The sequence below is a fragment of the Natator depressus genome, chromosome 20 (assembly GCF_965152275.1).
Source record: "Natator depressus isolate rNatDep1 chromosome 20, rNatDep2.hap1, whole genome shotgun sequence".
NCBI classification, from domain to species: domain Eukaryota; kingdom Metazoa; phylum Chordata; order Testudines; family Cheloniidae; genus Natator; species Natator depressus.
In genome coordinates, this window is record NC_134253.1 from 2,799,670 (window position 1) to 2,819,813 (window position 20,144).

The 20,144-nt window shown below is 52.9% G+C and overlaps 1 protein-coding gene across 5 annotated transcripts; it reads right to left on the reverse strand.

The window, feature by feature from the left end:
- Positions 1-866: 866 nt before the first annotated feature.
- NACA (nascent polypeptide associated complex subunit alpha) lies at positions 867-16,596 on the reverse strand. 5 transcript variants are annotated; one of them, XM_074934946.1, is made up of 9 exons: positions 14,748-14,819; positions 12,579-12,722; positions 10,350-10,397; positions 4,313-4,398; positions 3,737-3,814; positions 3,038-3,184; positions 2,560-2,688; positions 1,594-1,716; positions 867-994 (listed from the first exon to the last, which is right to left on the reverse strand). In XM_074934946.1, the coding sequence occupies exons 1-9, from the start codon at positions 14,815-14,817 to the stop codon at positions 980-982; spliced, it is 840 nt and encodes a 279-aa protein (XP_074791047.1). In that variant the 5' UTR covers positions 14,818-14,819; the 3' UTR covers positions 867-979. The 5 variants fall into 5 exon arrangements, with proteins under 5 accessions (XP_074791047.1, XP_074791050.1, XP_074791049.1 ...); XM_074934949.1 differs by lacking the exons at positions 10,350-10,397; positions 12,579-12,722 and adding an exon at positions 16,516-16,596; XM_074934948.1 differs by lacking the exon at positions 12,579-12,722.
- Positions 16,597-20,144: the final 3,548 nt, after the last annotated feature.

Sequence of the window (20,144 nt, forward strand, 5' to 3'; positions counted from 1 at the left end):
GCTTGTGGTCTACTATGACCCCCAGGTCCCTTTCATGTTGGTAACATCGGAGTCATTAAAACCTGGAGCAGACTAGACAATTGAGAGCTCTAAAGGGAGCACCGTGGCATCACCCCCGGGGGATGAGGCCCCTCAGAGATCTTCTAACCTCTGAACATTAGAATTTGCAACTGAACTTTAGACAGCAGGTAGGCTGACCAGACAGCGAGTGTCAAAAATCGGGACAGGAGGTGGGGGGTAATAGGTGCCTATGTGAGAAAAAGACCCAAAAATCAGGGCTGTCCCTATAAAATCGGGACATCTGGTCACCCGAACAGCAGGTGTCCATAAGCTCAATGTTCCACACTCCCGAAGGACCATTCTTGTGCTAGAGTCTGAGCCTTTTGCTTCCCCCTACAGGCTGGTGGACCTTCACACAAAGCAAGGAAACATTCGAACAGGGGTAGGCAACCTGCGGCCCGCAAGCGGATGTTCAGTGGCACTCAAACTGCCCGGGTCCTGGCCACCGGTCCGGGGGGCTCTGCATTTTAATTTAATTTTAAAAGAAGCTTCTTAAACATTTGAAAAACCTTATTTACTTTACATACAAGAATAGTTTAGTTATATATTAGAGACTTATAGAAAGAGACCTTCTAAAAACGTTAAAATGTATGACTGGCACGCAAACCCTTAAATTAGAGTGAATAAATGAAGACTCGGCACACCACTTCTGAAAGGTTGCCGACCCCTGCACTAGAATTAGCAGGCGTGCCTTCCCGGGAACAGCAGAGGAGAGACAATGTCAGGCCTGGGTCTTCCTCTGTGATCAGCGGTTACACCTCCTTGTGACCTCCGGGCAAACAAAAGGCAAAACAAAACATAAAAGATTTCACCGACAGTAAGCCACAACTTTTATTTATCGATAGAAATAGTACAAATGTTAAATTTCGCTGCATTTTACTCTTCTCTGAAAAACCAAAAGGTTCCTCCCTTCTGATGGCTACATCGTCAATTCCTGGAGAGACAGAGAAAGAACGGTTAGAAAGTATCCCTGGGGGCAAGTCTGCAATTCCCTGGAGATTTCACTAAGCTCTGCACTCCAGCTCCCTCCAGCATGCTGATGCAGAAGAAACAGAGCGGCGTGAGCTTCAGACTGTTTATCTACCAAGCGGGGCCAAGCGGCCTTGGGGAAGGCTGTTCTGAGGGCAGAGAGCTGGGTGATATCCTGCTTGGATACACGTGGGGGGGTGGGGAGGACAGAAGCAGGGGGACGCCTACTCCCCAAATAATTATTTACATCACAACACAGACCCAAGTGGATTTTGTACCATCGGATCTGTTATTTCCCCCCTTCCCAATGGGTGACGTCGGTGCAGACAATGAAAACTGCCAGAATGATGCAGAACAGGTGAGTTGAGACATGGAGAGAGGAGGGGGTAAGCAGGGATATATCCTCATGGTAACTGATCAGTGAGCTCCTCACACCCATCAGCAGTGAAATGAGCATGCCCTGTTCTCCCCATCCAGGGAGGATTCACTCCAAACTCTAACGTCTACTCCCCAAGTTTCGGGTTTGCTCGACTGGCTGGGAACTCCGCTCCAGAGGCCACTCACCATAATAGCATTTACAATATCGTTACTGTTGTTCTTCAGGGCCCGGACAGCCTTCGCGCGGGACACGTTCGCCTGGGACATGACCAGCTCGATGTCCTTCACCTCGACGCCGGTCTCGTCAACCTAAGCGAGAAAAGACCAGGACTGTCTCCCAGCTGATGGCACGGATCTCTCTGTGCCGTGCAGGTACAGACGGCCCCGACCCACTGGGGATTCCTCAATTCAACCCAAGCAGTAGGAGCACTCATGATCTGATTTCACTGCTTGCAGATTGGGGAAATGGCTGCTTCATGGAAGCAAAGGAATTACCAGGCGGGATCAGACCCAATTTGGTATGTTTTCCTGTCTCCTGACAGCGGCCAGCACCAGCTGCTCCAAAAGGAAGGTGCAAGCAGCCTCGCAGTAGGGGATTCTGGGATGGCCAGCGCTCAGGGCAAGTTTCTTCTTTCTACCATTAGGGCAGGAAGGCGGCAGAAGGGACAGGGAATCCCCAGGTACCACGTCTCAGTGTATCCAGCACGTGTTATAGGGGCAAATGGGCTCAGATGCCTTGCAGGTGAGTGCAATGGGGAGATATCACAATGCATACAGCAGCAGGAGCCCAGTAACTGCAATAATCAGTGCTGGTGAGAAGTGCCTGCTCCAGAGTGGGGAAGGATAGTAAATGTCCGGGGCCTGCCCTCTGCCGGGCTTCCCAAAGAGAGGATGAGTTGGTATGATGGTTTGTGTGAGGTGGACATATGTCCCACTAGAAAATGGGCTGGGAACCCACCCCCAACTTGCTTCACACCGGGGTCCTGGACACCTGCCAGAGAGAGACACGAAGGTGGACAAGAGGCCCAAAGGGTAGCATGTGCCATTAACCACACGTGCACATTAATACAGTGGGTCCTTTCATCTGAACTGCACGGGCTGTGGGCTTCTGTTTCAGACCCCAAACATGACTGGGCCCCGGAGGCAACATACCTCCTCTTCTTCGCTCTCCTCCTGTACGGTGGGAGTCTGTGTGTTTTCCTGAATGTTTGAGACGGCTTCTCCTTGCACTTTGAATTTCTCGGCAGCTGCCAGCTGCGCCTGCTGGGACAGATCTTCGATCTGGGGGTTGGGAGAAGCACAGAGCACAGTGAGATGCTGTCATTTAAAACTGAACCCAAAGAGAAGCCAGGACTTCAGAATGGAGGTTCAAGACATCCAAGGCCTTTCGAGTCAGCCACAGCCACAACAAGATGAGAAACCAGCCTGCAGAGAGGATTCAAAACCCACTCACATCCCACCAGACACACACACACAGCAGCAGGGAAACTTATCTAGCACAGTTCTGTCTGAAGCGAGATGCCACAGAACTACAATCCCCGAGGTCTGGCTGGGCCACCGCGCTGCTGTGAACACAGATTGAAAGAGCGGTCAGGTGTTCCCCCGTCCATCATGAGCGGGCTCAGCTCACCTTTGCCTCGCCGAAGACTATGTAGGTGTCTGATGCTGGGCTTTTATACACATCTGGCTTCGTGATGACGAAGAGGATGTTCTTGGATTTCCGGATGGTGACTCGGGTTACACCTGTGACCTGGCGAAGGCCCAGTTTGGACATTGCCTTAAAAGCAAAGGAGAAGGGAAGGAAAGAGAAATAGCTCATTGAGACAGCCTAGGCAAGGTGTAACTAGCTCATCGGCTCAGGACTTTGGGATCCCGCAAAGAAACCTCTGACATTACTGCGGCCGAGAAGCCTTCAAAGCCTTGTAGACAGAGGCAGAGTGGAAAGAACCTGGAGGCAGAGTTCATTCCCAGCTCTGCCACCACCTTACTGGATGACCCGAGGTCTCCTCTCTCTGTTTCAATTTCTTCTGTGGAATGGGTGCACCTCCTCAGCTGGGGGTCACCAGGGCTGGCCTCTGAGGTCATTGGATGAGAAAGGCGAAGGGTCACCCAAGCGCCCCTCAGTTCTGTGCCAGCCTTGCCAGTACAGGAGGCATTGCACTATACAAGCAGCACCATGCTGGGCACGACAGGGTTAAATCAAAGGGGCCCAGAGGATATAAGCCCCAATGCACATGGAGATCTTGACAGAGCCATTCCTCTTCCCAGCTGGGCTGGCTGACTCCCAAAGGGAGGGCGAGGAATTGGGCCCACTGCCATGGTCTCTTACCTTTCGTGCTTTCTTTTCACTCCGGCTCTGCTTTGCTTTGCTAACTGGTTCTTCATCTATTTCAGCGGCTGCTGCGAGCTGCAGGGACAGGCAACAAGTGGGGCCTTAGCGAATCCTGGGGAAGATGCCCAAGGAACCAGCAGCAGGGGACCAGCTGAGATGGTCTCTCTCAGCAACCGCTGCTCTGCCATGCTGGAGAGCAGAGTTCAGGACAGAGCCAGCTCACTGTATGGGGGAGGGAGGAACAGAACTGCTCTGCACGCAGGCATGACTCTCCAATGGCCAGCATTCACAGCGGTGTGAGCTAGCTGAGACAGGATCTACAGGGCCTGGGAGGGGTTGCATCTGGGTGGACTGAAGAATGGGGATTTCCCCAGGGCCTTCCCCCTAAGCTGTGAGTACAGTGAGAGATGCATGTTCACATCCGCCTCAAGTGACTGCCTGGGCTCAATCAATTCACAGATCATGGCCCTCCATAGCGCGAAGACGAAAGGTTCTCGCTCACTTCCAGAAGCCAGGGAATCCTGCAACTCACCCCCACCGCACACGCTCAGCTGCAGGGACCGGACCCCTCACCTGTGCCTGCTGTGTGGTGGCCTGTGTAGAATCTTGTTCTTCGAGTTCTGGCACCGATTCGTCACTGTCGGATTCTGTGCCGGACCCTATGGATATAAACGTGCATTCACATTTTCCAGCGTGGGCCCCTGTGGGGAGTAGCAGGCCAGTCTGGAGGAAACAGACAGACCAAGGAAGCTGACCTGTTCTGGCAGAGCTTTTGCCACGGGGCTGTTTCGGGTCTCGTTATACCAAAGGGTTGACACTGCTCCTTCACCCCAGTTCACACCAAAATGAACTTCAATTCAATAAACTTATGCAAGACCTGGTATAGGAACAGCTCTCCCCACACCGATCCCTCTTGGGTAATAAAGGAACAGTCACATCCAAGGAGGACAACACAGACTAACAGCACCAAATGCTTTGGAAATCCAGTGCTCTGAAACGGTGGGGGGAAAACCTTGTGCGGCAGCAGACAGAAGCCTAGTAGTCAGACTGCATGACTGCCTGCTCCTTACCCTCCTGCTCTCTCTAACAACTAGACTGGAGTGGATCAGGATTTGGTATCTATGAGGCCATTGGGTTTACAGACCCTGCCTACACAGCTGCCACTGGATTTTGGATAGGAAAGGGAGGGTGAATTTGAGGACGGGAAGGGGGGGATGATGGTTGGTATTCTGCCCCGTCTAGAAGCTGAGAAACAGGAAGGAGCTTAAGGTACTCCCCTAGGCGAAGTGGGAAAGTATCTGTACCTAATCAGAGGGCTGAGCTAGGGCACTGGGCACCGCCCATCTCCTTCAAAATTAGTGGGAGTCACAAGTACTCAGCTCTTTGCAGAATCCAGCTCCAAGCCCAAACCTCTACATTCATCAGCAGTGAAGTGAGTGTTAGGCAGGAGCAGATGATAAACAAGTGTAAAGGCGGGTTCGACAACACCAGAAGAGTGAGTCAGCAAAGCATAACTCGCATCACCAGGGACCCAGCTGGGGCGGGGAGGAAGACAAAATCTGACACTCTGTCAATGCCTCTTCAGTCTGTTTAAATGACAGTAAAATGGGGGATTGTAGGAGCTCAGGCCTAGAGCAGGGAAAGTGGCTACGAGTTACCTTGAGCTTGCAGGGTTGCTGTGTGTCTGCACAAAGCCAGGCCCACCCATGGCTCTATTAAAGGGGTGGTACGACAACAATTAAACCAAGAGCCCTTAGCAGGAAGCAGCATCTCCGGATGCTGAAATGCGTATCTGTGCCACTACCAAGAAGTGGTCAGGGATCTGGTAGGACTCACAGGACTGCTGGGAGTTCATGCAAGTCTCTGCTGCAGTGGGTGTAGTTAGCTTGCAAGCCCTGACGTGTTGGAGAATGAAACGTGCCTGACAGCACAGAAGTGAAGAAGCAGAATCTGTCTGTGCCACACTCAACCCCCAGAGCAGACTGGGAGGGGCGAGTTACAACCCTCCTCTCCATGCTAACAGCCAGTTCAGAAATGAAGACCAGCTAGGGCACAAACCCAGCCCAATCTGTGATTTCCATGTGGCCCAGTCTCACTGGGAGTAGATACAAGGCTCGGTAACTAGACAGACCCATCAACCACTCACACCCTGACCCTCAGGCCCCTGCACTAAATGCTGTGTGCAGCTTGGTTAGGGTGTGCATAGGACAGGCCACCACACCAATGACACATACAGCAACGCTCCCGTGGCCCAGAAGTGGGCGCAGACAGGTCAACTGACCAGCACACATGCTAAGAACTAACACAGGCCACGGAGACACATTTTAACATCAAACTTGTTTCCAGGGAAGTAAAAGGATAACCACAGGTGAACCAGCCAGGACGCTAAATCCAAGCAGGACTGTGAGCATCTGCCCAATACAGGCAGGTTGAAAGTGACCACGATTAACCCTGGGACCTCTGGCGATCTTTGAGCTGACCTAGATCTCCACAAGGTTGCTGAGAAACAGAGAATTCAGAGAAGAATGGATTAAATACACAGCAGACGTTGGTGAAACATCCAAGTGGGAGGCTACGCAGTTCTGGTGACGCTGGTCCAGACGCAACAGAGTTCAAACCATCCCCCCCTGCAAGCCAGCCCCATGCGTGTCCGAGACCCCTCCATTAGTGACGTGAACTGCGCTAGAACAAACTACAGAAGCTGGTGTCCAACACAAGAGCAGACAGCGGGCGGTGACCTGCCTGATACTGGGACGCCACGTACAAGAGGCTTTACCCCAGCCAGGATCCTGGTCAGCGCTCACCAGGCCGCTCATGGCTCAGCACGGGGTTATTTTGGCCTCACTACATAGCATGGCACATCGCTTCTAAATGCTACGTTTCTAGGCTCACAAACCAAGCAGGCGAAGTGTGTGTGGGGGAGGAGGGGAATCGAGGCCTGACAGTCTCTACGAGGTTAGTACTCAGTGGGCAGCTGCTGACACTCCATGCACACAGCAAACCGAGGCCACAAATACCCTTGTCATTCTTCAGCACGGGTTGCTTGGCTGGAGGAAGAGGAGCTGGGGCCTCAGCAGGGGCCACAGCGGGTCTGGGAGAGGAGAGATCCACCAGGATCGGTTGCAAAGGCAGTTCCCCGGCAGGCCCCTCGGGAGGGATGAGAGGCGGCAGCTCGTCGTCATCGATGGTAGCAGCGCAGACAGGGGTGGGGGGTCTAGCTGGCGCTTCGGGCGCAGGACCAGGTGAGGAGGAAGGCGGGGATGGTTTAGGAAGCCCGGGGCGGAGGGTTAGCTCTTCAGCGGGGGAAGCAGGCAGAGGTGCAGGGGCTTGGCTACTCGCTGGAGTAAGGGGAGTGGCAGGGAGGTCAGTGGAAGCAGCTGGCGAGGAAGCTGGTTTCTGGGGAGCAAGGAGGAGCTCAGGGGAGGAGGCGGGGGCAGAGCCAGCAGCCTCAGTTACTGCCTTTGGGACAGAGGGAGAGCCAGGGGTCACCAGAAGTGGGGAAGTGGGAGAGGCTGGGGCCACATGGGGAGAAACAGGGGTCCCAGGAGAAACTGCAGCCTCAGTGGGGGTGACAGGAGCTGGAGGAGATGCAGGAGCCCCCAGAGCTGGTGTCACACTGGGAGAAACAGGAGCCACCAAGGGATGGAGAGGGGCTGGGGAAGGAGCCATAGGGGAAGGGAGAGGGATTGGGGGAGAGGCTGGGGTCACAAGGGGAATGGAGGGGGCTGGAGCAGGAGCTGTAGGAGAGGCTGCAGTCTTTGGGGGAGGGAGAGGGGATGGGGCAGAGGCAGGGATCACAGGGGGAGTGGAGGGGGCAGGAGCAGGAGCAGGAGCCACAGGGGAGGCTGGGGCCTTTGATGGAGGAGCAGGGGTTTTGATGGAAGTGGAGGGGGTTGGGGCTGAGGCAGGAGGAGCAGCAGAAGCTGAGGCCACAGCAGAAGGGAGAGGGGCTGGGAGAGAGGGAGGGGTCTCAGAGGGCATGGAGAGGGCTGGGGCAGAAGCAGGACCCACAGGAGAGGCTGGGAGCTTTGGTAGAGAAGCAGGGGTCTTTGGGGGAGTGGAGGGGGTTGGGGCAGGAGGTGAGGATGGGGCCTGTGTGGGGGAGAGAGGGGTTGGGGGAGAGGCAGGGGTCTCGGGGAGAGTGGAGGAGCTTGGGGCAGGAGGTGAGGCTGGGGTCTTTGGGGGAGGGAGAGGGGCTGGGGGAGAGGCAGGGGTCTCCGAGGGAGTGGAGGGGGCCGGGGCAGGAGCTGTAGGAGAGGCTGGGGTCTTTGGGGGAGGGAGAGGGGCTGGGGGAGAGGCAGGGGTCTCGCGAGGCGTGGAGGGTGCTGGGACAGGAGCCACAGGAAAAGCTGGGCAAGAGGTTGGGGCCAGAGGGGCAGCACCAGGGACCACCAGAGAAGCTGAGGTCCCAGGAGATGTGAGGGGGGCTGGGGGAGCAGCAATGACTATGGGAGGAACAAGAGGGGCGGGGGAAGTAGGTTGGGCCACAGGGGTAGCAGCAGCCAGAGCTGATGTCACAGGGGGAGAAACAGGAGCCAGAAGGGTGAGGGGGGCGGGGGCAGCAGCCACAGGGGGGGTGGCTGAGATTGCGGGAGGAGCAAGAGGGCCTGGCACCGCAGGGGCCACAGGAGGAACGAGGGGGGTCAGGGGAGAAACAGGAGCTGTCAAAACTGGGCATCTAGGAGAGGTTGGTGCCGCCAGGGGGGCAAGAGGGGTGGTGAGAGAGGCATGGGGACACCTTGGGGTAACAGAAGGAGATGCCAGTGCTGGGCCCCCAGGGGACGCTGGAGTAACTGGGGAAGCAGCAGCAGCAGGCCTGGGAGAGCCTGGAGTGGCAGAATCGGCTGGGGTCCCAAGAGCTGGGGCTGTAGGGGGAATAGCGGGAGGTGGGCTGGGCACTGGGATGCCAACAGCTGCAGCTGGGAGCTTTAAGGGAGCGGAGAAGGTAGGAGGCATCAGAGCTGGGACCACAGGTGGGGAGGCAGGGGCTGCAGGGGGAGCTAGTGCTGGGGAAGCAGGAGAGGTTGGGGAGGGGGGCTGCTCTCGTGACACAGCCGGGCCCGTGGGGGCACTTGGAGAGGAGGGCTGGGCAGGGTTAGCAGCAGGAGCTGGAGCTAGTGCTGGGGAAGGAGCAGCATGAAGAGACGGAGAGAGAGAAACAAAGTGAACCAATGAGAAAAGAAAACCAAGGGGGCCAGGGGAGAAAGGCGAGTAATCCAGCGCGACCCCGCGTGGGCTACAGTCCAGCTACCCGGGCAGACGGGTGGCCCCACACCCTCGCCAGGACACTGCCAGGCGATGGCACTTTAACACCCTGTCCCTTGCGGCTCTCAGAAAGCTCTCCACGCACGACAGACGCTCCTGCCTCCCGCCCTCCAGAGGGAGACAGATCAGTGTATTTTAACACACAAAATATCCCACCCCTAAGGGGAAGTCCCCCTGGCTAACCCTGCCTGCACAGCTCCATGCCCCCATCCCCATGGGCACACATACAACCCCCCTAACCCAGAACGCCGGCTGCCCACCCGCAGCGTCCATGTGTCAGTAGCACATTGGGGAAGAACCCTGCTCCAGCTCGTTTTCCAGCCCATAACTTCAGTAAAATGATCCTGGGGTCCAGAAAGCTATGGAAATACAGCAGCTTTATTTCAGCACAAAGACCCAGGAAATCATTCTGGCCCGTTGGCCTTGAACCCAGGACCCTGTGCGGGTTTCTAGACACCAGGTACAAGTGCCTGACAAGCCAGACGGAGCGGTCGGTGTCTGGTTGGTTCGGCGTTTGCCTGGCTCTGGAAATCCCCCTGGCTTTGGTGGAGGATGCTGTCCCAGCAGACTGGTACACGCATTCAGTTTTTCTCCCAAAGGGATTCTGGGAGCATAGGGGAAGTAACACACTCCTGTGCTTCACACAGTCCAATTCAAAGCTTGGATCCCTCAGCTACTATGGAGGTGTGGTCTGCAGAGGTGGCAGGCCCCAGCATGCAGGGTTCCACCTGCATCCAAACAGGGCAGGATCACATGCCGGGCTTCGCGGTCTCTGAGGGCTGCAACTCCATATTAAACAGGAGTCTGGCTGCGAATGGCTCTTTTTCAGGCAGGTTAGGTTAGGCCCTCAGGCTCCTGGCAAGCGGCTGACGCAGCCTGAGCTGGGCAGTGTGTGAGCATGCCATGCTCAGGGCCAGACAGCACTGTTTGTCTCCTAGCATTTGGGATGCCCGAGAACGGGAAGGAAACATCACAAGTTGCTGTACAGCTCCTGAATGTTGCGGTTTCATTGTCCCAACACACCAGGCTCTCGCACGGATCCTTTATCCCAGGAAAGCAGCCCTCAGATCCTAGGAGCAAACACTCCCTCCTCTAGCCTCATCCATCCCCAGTGCTTTACAAACATGCAATTAAAAGCCTTGTGTGCTCCTGGAATGCAGGTTTTCTTTCACACATAAGTAAACTGAGGCACACGGCGGTGACATGGGAGAAGAACCCAGGAGTCCTAGCTCCTAGGCTCCTGCTCTCGCACTGCACGTTTTGCTAAACGTTTTTGTTAATGGGACTACCCAGCACAGCAAACATTGTTAATGAGACGCACGGGGGGCACATGAGTTCAGAATACCTGACGCTTGAACAGGAGCATCGGCAGGAGGGGCAGGGACAGCAGGAGCTAGACAAGCAAGAGTGAAAGGTTATTACCGACAAGTCCTTCCAATCAGGAACTGCTGCAAGCAAGAAGGTTCTGCTCCATTTCCAAGACAAACCAGGTCTCGCAAGAATGGTGCCGCTCACCTTTCACCTCTGGATACCAGAGTTCAAACCCAGGCTGGGCTGCAATCCAAGCGAGCTAGCACGGGGAAGATGAATCCAGGACAGCGCTGTCCTGATGATTCTGCTGGTCAGGAGCTAGGTGCACTGGACCAGCGGCACACCAAAAATAAGCAGCGCCTGCCCATATGATATGTAACGCTAGCGAGGGGCATCAGCCCTTTACTTTCTTGAGCACTAGATGCACCCCAAACCTCTGAGGGAGAGAGCCCAGCGAGGTCTCTGGAAGAGGGTGGCAGGACAAGCCCAGTGAGACTGAACTAGGGAGGAACCTGCGCAGTCTGTATCAAAGGGATCCAGGGGAAGAGGCCGCACTTGGCAGCGTATGGGAATGAGCTGGTTCTCATGAGCAGCAATCTGCTTAGCCAAAAGCTGCAGGCATGTTGTTTTGCACAGCAGGCAGAGGGGTCAGGCAAGGAGAGCTGACCTGCTCCAGTTGCTATTCCACCATCAGGTACGGATCCACTGGAGACACTGGGTGTGACTCAAGCAGCCTGGGGCAGCTTGCAACCCCAGAACACCACTAGCTGGACGGGAACAGCAGAGCTGCTTGGGCTGTTACACCAGCTAACCCAGCATCCGCTTCCATGGGGAGGGGCTAGAGGCTAGGAATGAGGGGGTATTCATGATGAGCAGGAGGGTGGGGAAGAGGTGGTCTGTTCCCAGCAGGCCAGAGGCGTGGTCTGCAGGTGTCTGGGATGCAGATGGCTTCTCCACATTGTTCTCCTGAACAGCTTTAGAATAGAAGGGAAATGCCTTTTGTGAGTCCGACGCCTTGCCTGCCTTGCCTTACTCCCACTCCGGAGGGCCAGGTCTTCTCTCAGCAGGGCAGTGCTGACTAATGCAGAATGCAAGGCTTGGCTGCAGCAGGAAGGTAACCCCAGGGCTGCACTGAGCAAGCGGCTAAGGCTTTCACCTACCCTCCTGCTCCGGGGGGAGGGAGCTGCACCCCTGATCCAGGTATGAACGACTGACTCATTTATGTATCAGCCGCTGATTTAGGGGGTCTGCACAAAAGCCACTTTGCATAGGTCACATGACTGCTGACTCAGTGGCAGACACCAGTTGTTCATGTATTGTTCTGGCTCAGCCTTTCCCAAATCGGGTTTAGTGCCAATCAGAGACTAGAACCTGTCACCTCTCTGTTGCTGAGAGCCGGGCAGCTAGGCCCAGGCCTGCACTCAGTGAGCAGGAGTTGGTTTCAAGTGTTAGTGAAATGTACGACAATAAAACACGGCAGATCCCAGAGTGGAGTCTAAAATTGGGAGTCCTGTAGCAAGGGGGAAGAAAGGCCCAGCACATGCCCCCCAGAAGTTACCAGTTTCCAAGTAGGGAAACTTGATCAGTTTCTTAAAGGGGAACTACCAAGTCTAACAAAGGGGAGCTAATCTCGGAAAGGTGCTGAGCCGAGCATGAACCAGGCAGCAGGGGGCATTCACCATAACTTTCCCTTTGAAAAATTCTTTCCAGTCTCCATGAGGCCTCATTGATCCTTCCATATTCACTCAAGATGCCTCAGACATTATCACTCTGGGACATCACTGAGACAAGACTGCCATGCAACTGCCAGCTCTAATGCCCCACAATGTGCTCCAGGGGCATCTCCTGCCAACCCAGGAAAGCAATGGATTTCATGGAGGCCGCAGACAATCGATGAAGGCTCCTAGTAACTGGGCTGTGGGGGGTGGGAAACGAAGCCCCATATTGCTGGACCTCGGGAGTTCAGCACTGCATTACGCTCTTTCCACAGGCCAGTCTAACTCCAGCAGAGATACACTTAGGTGACAAGAGGTGCAATGAAACCATCTCAGAGATTAAATCTCACACACACACGTAATCATACATGTTATCAGAGCCCTCTAACCGGTAGCTCCTTTCGAGCCCCACCAGGCTTCGGAAGATTCTGCTCAACGTGGAGCTGGTATTTCTAATGCCCTAGATGAGTCAGAGCCAGATTTTATTTTACAGACAGGGTAACTCTTTGTGCCCCCTCCCCCACCTCCTGTAGTAACTTGAGACCTACCTGAAGGCTCCAGAGCAGCCTCAGCCTGGGAACCCTGGCCTGCCACCTCAGGACTCTTGGTGGCAACTGCTCTGGTCTGCTCAGCTGCCAGTGTCACTCCTGCGAGAGCCCAGCTTGCTTCCCCGGGGGCCGGGGGAGGAGTTACTGCAATAGCATCAGCTGTTGAGTACACACCACATACTACCAAGACCCACCAACCTTTATATGCTCCATGGTGTGGTAAGACAACCAAGAGATGAGAAGAATCAACAGTGGGGAAAATGTGTGAGTTATCCTCGGCGACCCAGCGAAAAACCATGCCCTGGGATGCTGCAGCTCTGTATGCACCCACGGGCACAAATGGTGCCTGGGAAGTTACCCAGCCATAGGAATCGCATCTACCCCTCAATGAGGCATTTAAAGAAAATGACCATACTGCTAGTCAAATTGAGCTACCTACTTGACTCATGAACGACAAGCACAATTTAACGGAGAACTGGACTTTAGCCCCCCTGCGGGTACCTTCCCCTCACAAAACCTTTTCCCCAGCAGCGTTTGATCATTCAAATGGTCCCAATTTTTCTTCTTGTCCCCAAGTCAAACTCACACAGCCCTTGGACAGAATTCACCGCATTTACCAGTCATGCACTGTGTGGCTCCCCCATGCCTCAGGCCCAGTCCTACAGTCATGCAGTGTGCCCCGACCCTCTAGGCAGAAATGTAGCAAACAAGGCCATACTATTTGATAACTGGATCACAGCACCAGGAAACCTTCAAGAGAGACAATTGAGAAGCACAACATACAGTGGGTTGGAAAATCATTACTAAATTCATACACACTGCAAAACGCAAGCAGAATTCTGTTGCTTTTTTTTTTTAAAGCTGCACCGACTCTCAGTTCAACTCCTCCCTCCCTCCAAAGAGTAGTCAGACGTTCTTACAGCACATTCATCAGTGCTGCATCACAATGCGCGGTGAATGCCAAACCCTGCTGTAACTTTCTGGCTGAAGCATCATGTTGCTCCCTGTGTCCACTTTTAGCCATTCCATTGGAGAGAATCTGTTATCTAGTCAGTTTCAAGGAGTTAAAAGGAATCTTGGTTCCTAGACCTGCTCTAACACCCTGTGAATCTTTGCGGATTTACAGCTATGTTTTTCCTATGGCTTTAAAAGGTTTCTCTCTCCCTTGCTGTTTTGGGAGAGACCCATACATGCAATATGGGAAATTTATTTGAGCATAAGCTTTCGTGAGCTAAGGCTCACTTCATCAGATGCACACAGGGGAAAGAGTGAAATTGACTATACACCAAGTGCCCTCACAGACACAAAGAAAACAAGCTGAACAAAATTAATTTTTCTAATCTGTTTCACTAATAAGGACGTCCAGTGTTACTTGTAACAACACTAGGTTACAAATGTGCGACACAAGCTGATGACATCCCCTGATGGAGGGAATCAGCATTTTACTGAATGTACCAAGTATGCTTTTGCAATTCCACTGTAGGCCGTGTGACTCAGAGCTGGCTGCACTGGGGCTGCTTTGTCAGACTCTGAATGTTACCATATATTTAATAACCAATATCACTGCGGGCATCAAGCGCCTTTCGAGCTGGTTGACTGAGAAACACCCACACAATCATGTGGCGATGCTGTGGGACAAACAGTTCTGCCTTGTACACCAGCAGGCAGCCAAACAATGTGTGGTTAAGAGAAAAGGCACCAAGACCAATGAACCCAACATCCAGCATTTCACCTGGGTTAGAGCAGCTGAGACCCACATACTTGTGTTTCACCTAGTAACCACAGCAAATCAGAACACTAGCTAAATGAAAACAGGCTGGTGTTTTACAATGAGTATTTCTGCACATCACACACTGCCAAAGCCGTGGTTGTACAGCTGGGCAGCAGTAACGACTGACCCCTTACTGCCCTTCAAGCATGCTACCACCATTTCCATTCAAAGAGCCCTCTTAACTCATCCACCTGAGCAAGTGAAACACAGTCAAGTGACCAGCGCTCAACCTTCCCTTCCTTCTTCAAGGCTCTGAACTAGACTTCCAAAAGCCACCAAAGGTCAAAATATTCTTGTTCTCCCTCCCCACAAACTGGCTTCACCTGTCCTTGAAGTTTAGGCTGGATGAGTTTCAGGATCCTTTCAGAAGGTGTATAATAAAGCAAAGCAACACTAACCTGTCTCAGCCTGAGGCTGAGGCAGTTCCTGCTCTGTGGCTGGGACGGTTTCTGTCGCTTCACCAGGCATTTCTGAGAGCAAGAAAGAAAAACAGATGCCACAATTAATGAAGGATTCAGTTCTTTGGGATTTGAGGAGCTAAGAGAAAAAGTCCCATGACATTCACAGTTAATGTCTCTCCCACAATCAGGAAAGCCAAACAGATGCACTTTTGGGTGGCTACAAATAAGGAAGTTTCATAACACTTTTGAAACAAGCAAGAGAGAAGCTATAATTTTATTTCACCATGAAATTGCAACTAAGTGGTCGTTCCCATTACCAAACCCTTGTATCACAGCATTTCCCATTTCCAGCAAGTAAGTAAACTCGTTATGCATGTCCTCAGAGGCAACAGGTCTGCAATGGTGATCACAGTGACCAAAAACGTAAAGAGATTAAAAATGGAACTGCATATTAATATGGATATCATGAATATCTAGTGTTACAGTTAATGCAAATGATATGAACTCGTGTGTTTCAGAACAAAACCAAATCTATTAGAGATCTGAATGCCACCTCTGTGTGTGTGCGTGTGAGAGAGATGTGGGGGGTGGGGTGGGGTTGTGTGTCAAATAATCCCTCATCTGCCTGCTGTGGGGTTCTTACACCTTCCTCTGAAGTTTCTGGTACCAGCCCCCATCAGACAGGAGATTGGGCTAGACAGACTTTGGGTCTGAAATGCACTGGCAACCCCCATATTCCTATGTAACTCAGCGGCCTGGATAATAATTCTTGGTCCATATACACATTCTTTGACCCGGCCAACAGCTCTTTACTGACTTCAGTCAGCTCTCACAACTCATCATGAGTTCAAAAGAGGGGTGTCCTCCTCTACTTGAGAGAAAAAATTAAGGGGCAGAAAATTGAAGTGACTTGTCAGCGGCCACATGGCCAGCTGGTGGCAATCAAGGATCAAATTCTTCCTATCCCATGAACAAAGTACAGGGACCTAGGAGGACCCAGAAGTTTTGGCCAAGGGCACTGGGACAATCCTGTATTGTGAGACGCACCCCCTGCGACCTTTAGTGCCAGCACCTCTGGTTGCGAGGTCTCCTCAGAAGACCCCACACATTCAGTACAGCGCTTGGGATCGGGTTTATCTACCTGGGCAGGATGAAGGGCTGAGTCAGACCTGGGATGTGAAGTTGTGGGGGCTCCAGACAGTCTTGGGGTTTCAAACTTGAGGCTCAGACACCCCCCCGCCCCCCGAAAGCCCAGGATGTGTGCAAGAGCTGGCTCCACTCATCACAGTCACAAAGTTAGTCTGACAGGAGGGAACTCCTGACCCACCCCAGAAGAGGCTGGGAGTGGGGGAGACATGGACACCCCCCCCTTTCGCAAAGGGAAATGACTCCCCCTCCTCCCCCCCACTCAGAAAATCCTCCCCCTCCTCAATTTCTCCTAACCAGGCGACCTTCTACCCCCCACACCCAGTTGGGGGGAGACACCCCCCGACCCGCCAGGTACCAGGGAGGGGCTTCCACTGCCCCCCCCCAGGACCTCCTCTCCCGCCCCCGCCCGGGAGCCCCCCTCCCCGGGGCAGGCAGGCCCCGCACCCGGGCGGTAGCTGGGACCCGGGCTCCTCCGAAGCGGGGCCCGGGCCGGGCCGGGCCCCCCCAGCTCCTGCCCGCACAGGCCAGTGCCCCCCCGCGCGGCCCCCCACCCCCAGCACCCCCGGCCGGGCCCGCCGCCGGGCGGATGGCGGCGGATAGACGCGGCGGGACTCACTGTGCGGGGAGCCGGCTTCAAGATGGCGGCGGAAAGAGAGAGACTGGGGCGGAGAGGGCGGTGCTTCCGGGAGAGCGAGCGAGGGCTTCCGGGGCAAGGGTCACTCACCTCCCTCTTCCCAGGACCTCTTCCCCCTCCCCCCGGGACAGGGAGCTCCCCCAGGGGCTGTTCTGTGCGCCTCCCTCCTCTTTCCCAGAGCCGCGCCCCACCCCGTCAGTGGCTGTGCCGTGCTCCTCCCTCCTCTTTCCCAGAGCCCCTCCAGTGAGGGGCTGTTCCCTGCCCCCCCACCAGGGCTAGGGGACCTCCCCCCACTCAGGGCTGTTCCCTGCCCCCCCAACAGGGCTAGGGGACCCCCCCAAGCTGGGGCCCCCCCCACTTAGTCCCAGGGGCTGCTCCCTGCTTTAAAGGACCCCCCCATTCCCCCTACCCAGGGGCTATTCCATGTTCCTCCCCCCTCTCTACCAGGACCTGCACCCCCCAGCTGGGGGGTCCCAAGGAGCTGCCGCCAGCTCCCCCCCCCCCGCACCCCACATTCTGGCTGTGGCTGCTCCAGCTGCTCCCCGAGGAGGGAGCTGGGGGTTAGTCTGCTCCCCAGCCCAGTTCTCTCTCACCCTGGCAGGGTAACAGACTCAGCTGGGATCGGGGGGCCTGGGCTGAGTGACAATCCTGTCCCCACTGTCTGCGATGGAGGAACATGGTGTCTCCCCGCCCGCCGGGGCAGGTCGGATTTTCCAAAGAGCCCAGCTGATCACTCTGGATCAGCGGTTCTCAACCTGTCCAGATGACTGTCCCCCTTTCAGGAGGCGGATGTGTCTTGCCTACGGCCAAGTTTCACCTCACTTAAAAACTACTTGCTTACAAATCAGACATAACAATACAGAAGTGTCACAGCCACAAGGTTACTGAAAAATGGCTTCCTTTCTACCATATAATTTTAAAATAAATTGATTAGAATATAAATCTTGTACTTACATTTCAGTGTTTCAGAGTAACAGCCGTGTTAGTCTGTATTCGCAAAAAGAAAAGGAGTACTTGTGGCACCTTAGAGACTAACCAATTTATTTGAGCATAAGCGTTCGTGAGCTACAGCATCCGACGAAGTGAGCTGTAGCTCACGAAAGCTCATGCTCAAATAAATTGGTTAGTCTCTAAGGTGCCACAAGTCCTCCTTTTTACATTTCAGTGTATAGTATATAGAGCTGTGTAAAGAAGCCATTGTATGAAATTTTAGTTTATACTGACTTCACTAGTGCTTTTTATGTAGCCTGTTGTAAAACGAGGCAAATCTCTAGATGAGATGATGAACCCCCTGGAAGATCTCTCTGTACCCCCACAGGTATGCATACCCCTGGTTAAGAACCAGAGTGGCTGGGTCATTACACATATTGACTCTATTTCCCCATGTTAAGTATCCTCACACCTTCTTGTCAACTGTCTAAATGGGCCAGCTTGATTAGCACTACAAAAGTTTTTTTTTCTCCTGCTGATAATAGCTCATCTTAATTAATTAGCCTCTTACAGTTTGTATGGCAACTTCCACCTTCTCTGTATGTGTGTATACATATATCTATATATCTTCTTACTATATGTTCTATTCTATGCATCTGATGAAGTGGGCTGTAGCCCACAAAAGCTTATGCTCTAATAAATTGGTTAGTCTCTAAGGTGCCACAAGTACTCCTGTTCTTTTTGCGAATACAGACTAACAAGGCTGCTGCTCTGAAACCCGTTCTAGAAAACCTGTTCTCACTGTCAGACACAAACCCCCTCCTTTCCCTCCCCCTAAAAATTGGGCAGTTGCTTACCCGCAGGTTAGTTAAATTGTGCAAACCTTGCTGGAGATGCTCCAACTTTGACCTGAGAGCAGATTATTGCAGTTCAGCTTAAACCTAGTCCTACTCCACTTAAACTGGCATCCACAGAGGGCTCTAAACTCATTTAAATTCACCCCTTTAGCTAAACCGATGCAAATGACCCTCACACTGATCTTCCTGAGACCTTTCTGACTCGCCCATCCCTCTGAGCCCGGGTCCAGGGCAGGCCAAAAAGGGGAAGTTTTCAACTTAAGAAGTATGTCTGAACTTTTTATTTTCTAATTTCTATAAATTTCTATTGTTTATATTCTACAAACAATAACCCCTAGCTCTTATCAATGACCTCCCTTTGGGATCTACTATCATTATCCCCATTTTAAAGATGGGGAAACTGAGGTATAGGGAGGTGAAGTGACTTGCCCCACTGAACTGGGAACAGAACCCAAGTCTCCTGATTCCCAGTGTGGTGCTCTATCCACTAGGAAACACAACCTCTCAGATTCCTGTAAGAGGGATGCATGAGAATAAAATCATTCTCTCTTCCAATTTGTGCCCAACTCGTACTATGAGCTGTACAGAGCTACAGGCAGGGAGGTCTCTGCCCTGCAGTGTGTTCCCAATTGAAAGCTCCAGTCTTGCAACTGGAGCCAAAAAGCTAGATCCCCATGTCCCTACAGAGTCATATTGATTTCTAGTCTAGAGAGGTTCTTACATCATGCTCATCACTGGTACATTAAGCAACGTGACTAAATTCTGCCGCGTTTCAGCAGGACAACTTCCATGTGCGAAGTTAAGCACACATGCAATCATCTATCTGCAGGATGCAGGCCCAATTTACAAGCATCTCATAGTCAGCATTACCATTTCCACTTGCTGTCACCTAGTTTCCTCTTTGTATTTGTGCGGGTCTTTCACGCAGCGCAGGAGAGAGTTAAAATCATTCAAAGCCATTAAAAGTGTTCAACTTATCAAGAAGAGGCCTGAGAGGCGATTTGAACACAGTGTATAAATACCTTCACAGAGGCAAAATCCCGGATACTGCAGGGCTCTTTAATCTAGAGGAAAAAGGCAGAGCAAGAACCGATGGCTGGAAGCTAAAGTCAGACAAATTCAAGGGAGAAATAAGGCACAGGTTTTTAACAGCGAAGGTGATTAACTACTGGAACAAACTCCCAAGGGGAATCGTGGATTTTCCATCTCTTGGGGGTCTTCAAATTAAGAGTGGGCCACTTGCTGGAAGATGTGCTTTAGACAAACACTTGTTAGGGGACTCAATGTAGAAGTCATTGGCTGAAATTCTCTGGCCTGTATTATACAGGGGGTCAGCTGAGATGTTCTAACAGGCCTTAACATCTATGAAAAACAAAATGTGATTTTAAACCCGCAGATGCCGGCAGGGGGATGGTGCAGGGTCTGGAATAACTTTTGGGTCAATTTCAGAAATTGACTCAAGTGGATACTGCCCCTTGAAGGTCAACAGGGGGCACTCTTGCAAATTGATTTGCTTAGCAATGACTTTAAATGACTGGCTGTCTAGAAAAGGAGAGGGCTAAAAAAAGAAAACAAACCACAAACAGCTAAACCCCTGCACCTAAACTATCTGACCATGAGCCTTTAAGGCCAAAGGGCTCTGGGAGAACTGGAGTGGCGAGGGGATACTTGCAGAGGGTTTGCACTTTATCCCACTCCTGAGTCATGTTTGTTTCTTTACTTCACTAACTAACCTCACGCATTAAAACACAAAGAGAGAGCAACAAACTAAACGGAAGAGCCAGGGACCCAAGTACCTGTCACTCACTGTATCCCTCAGACCTT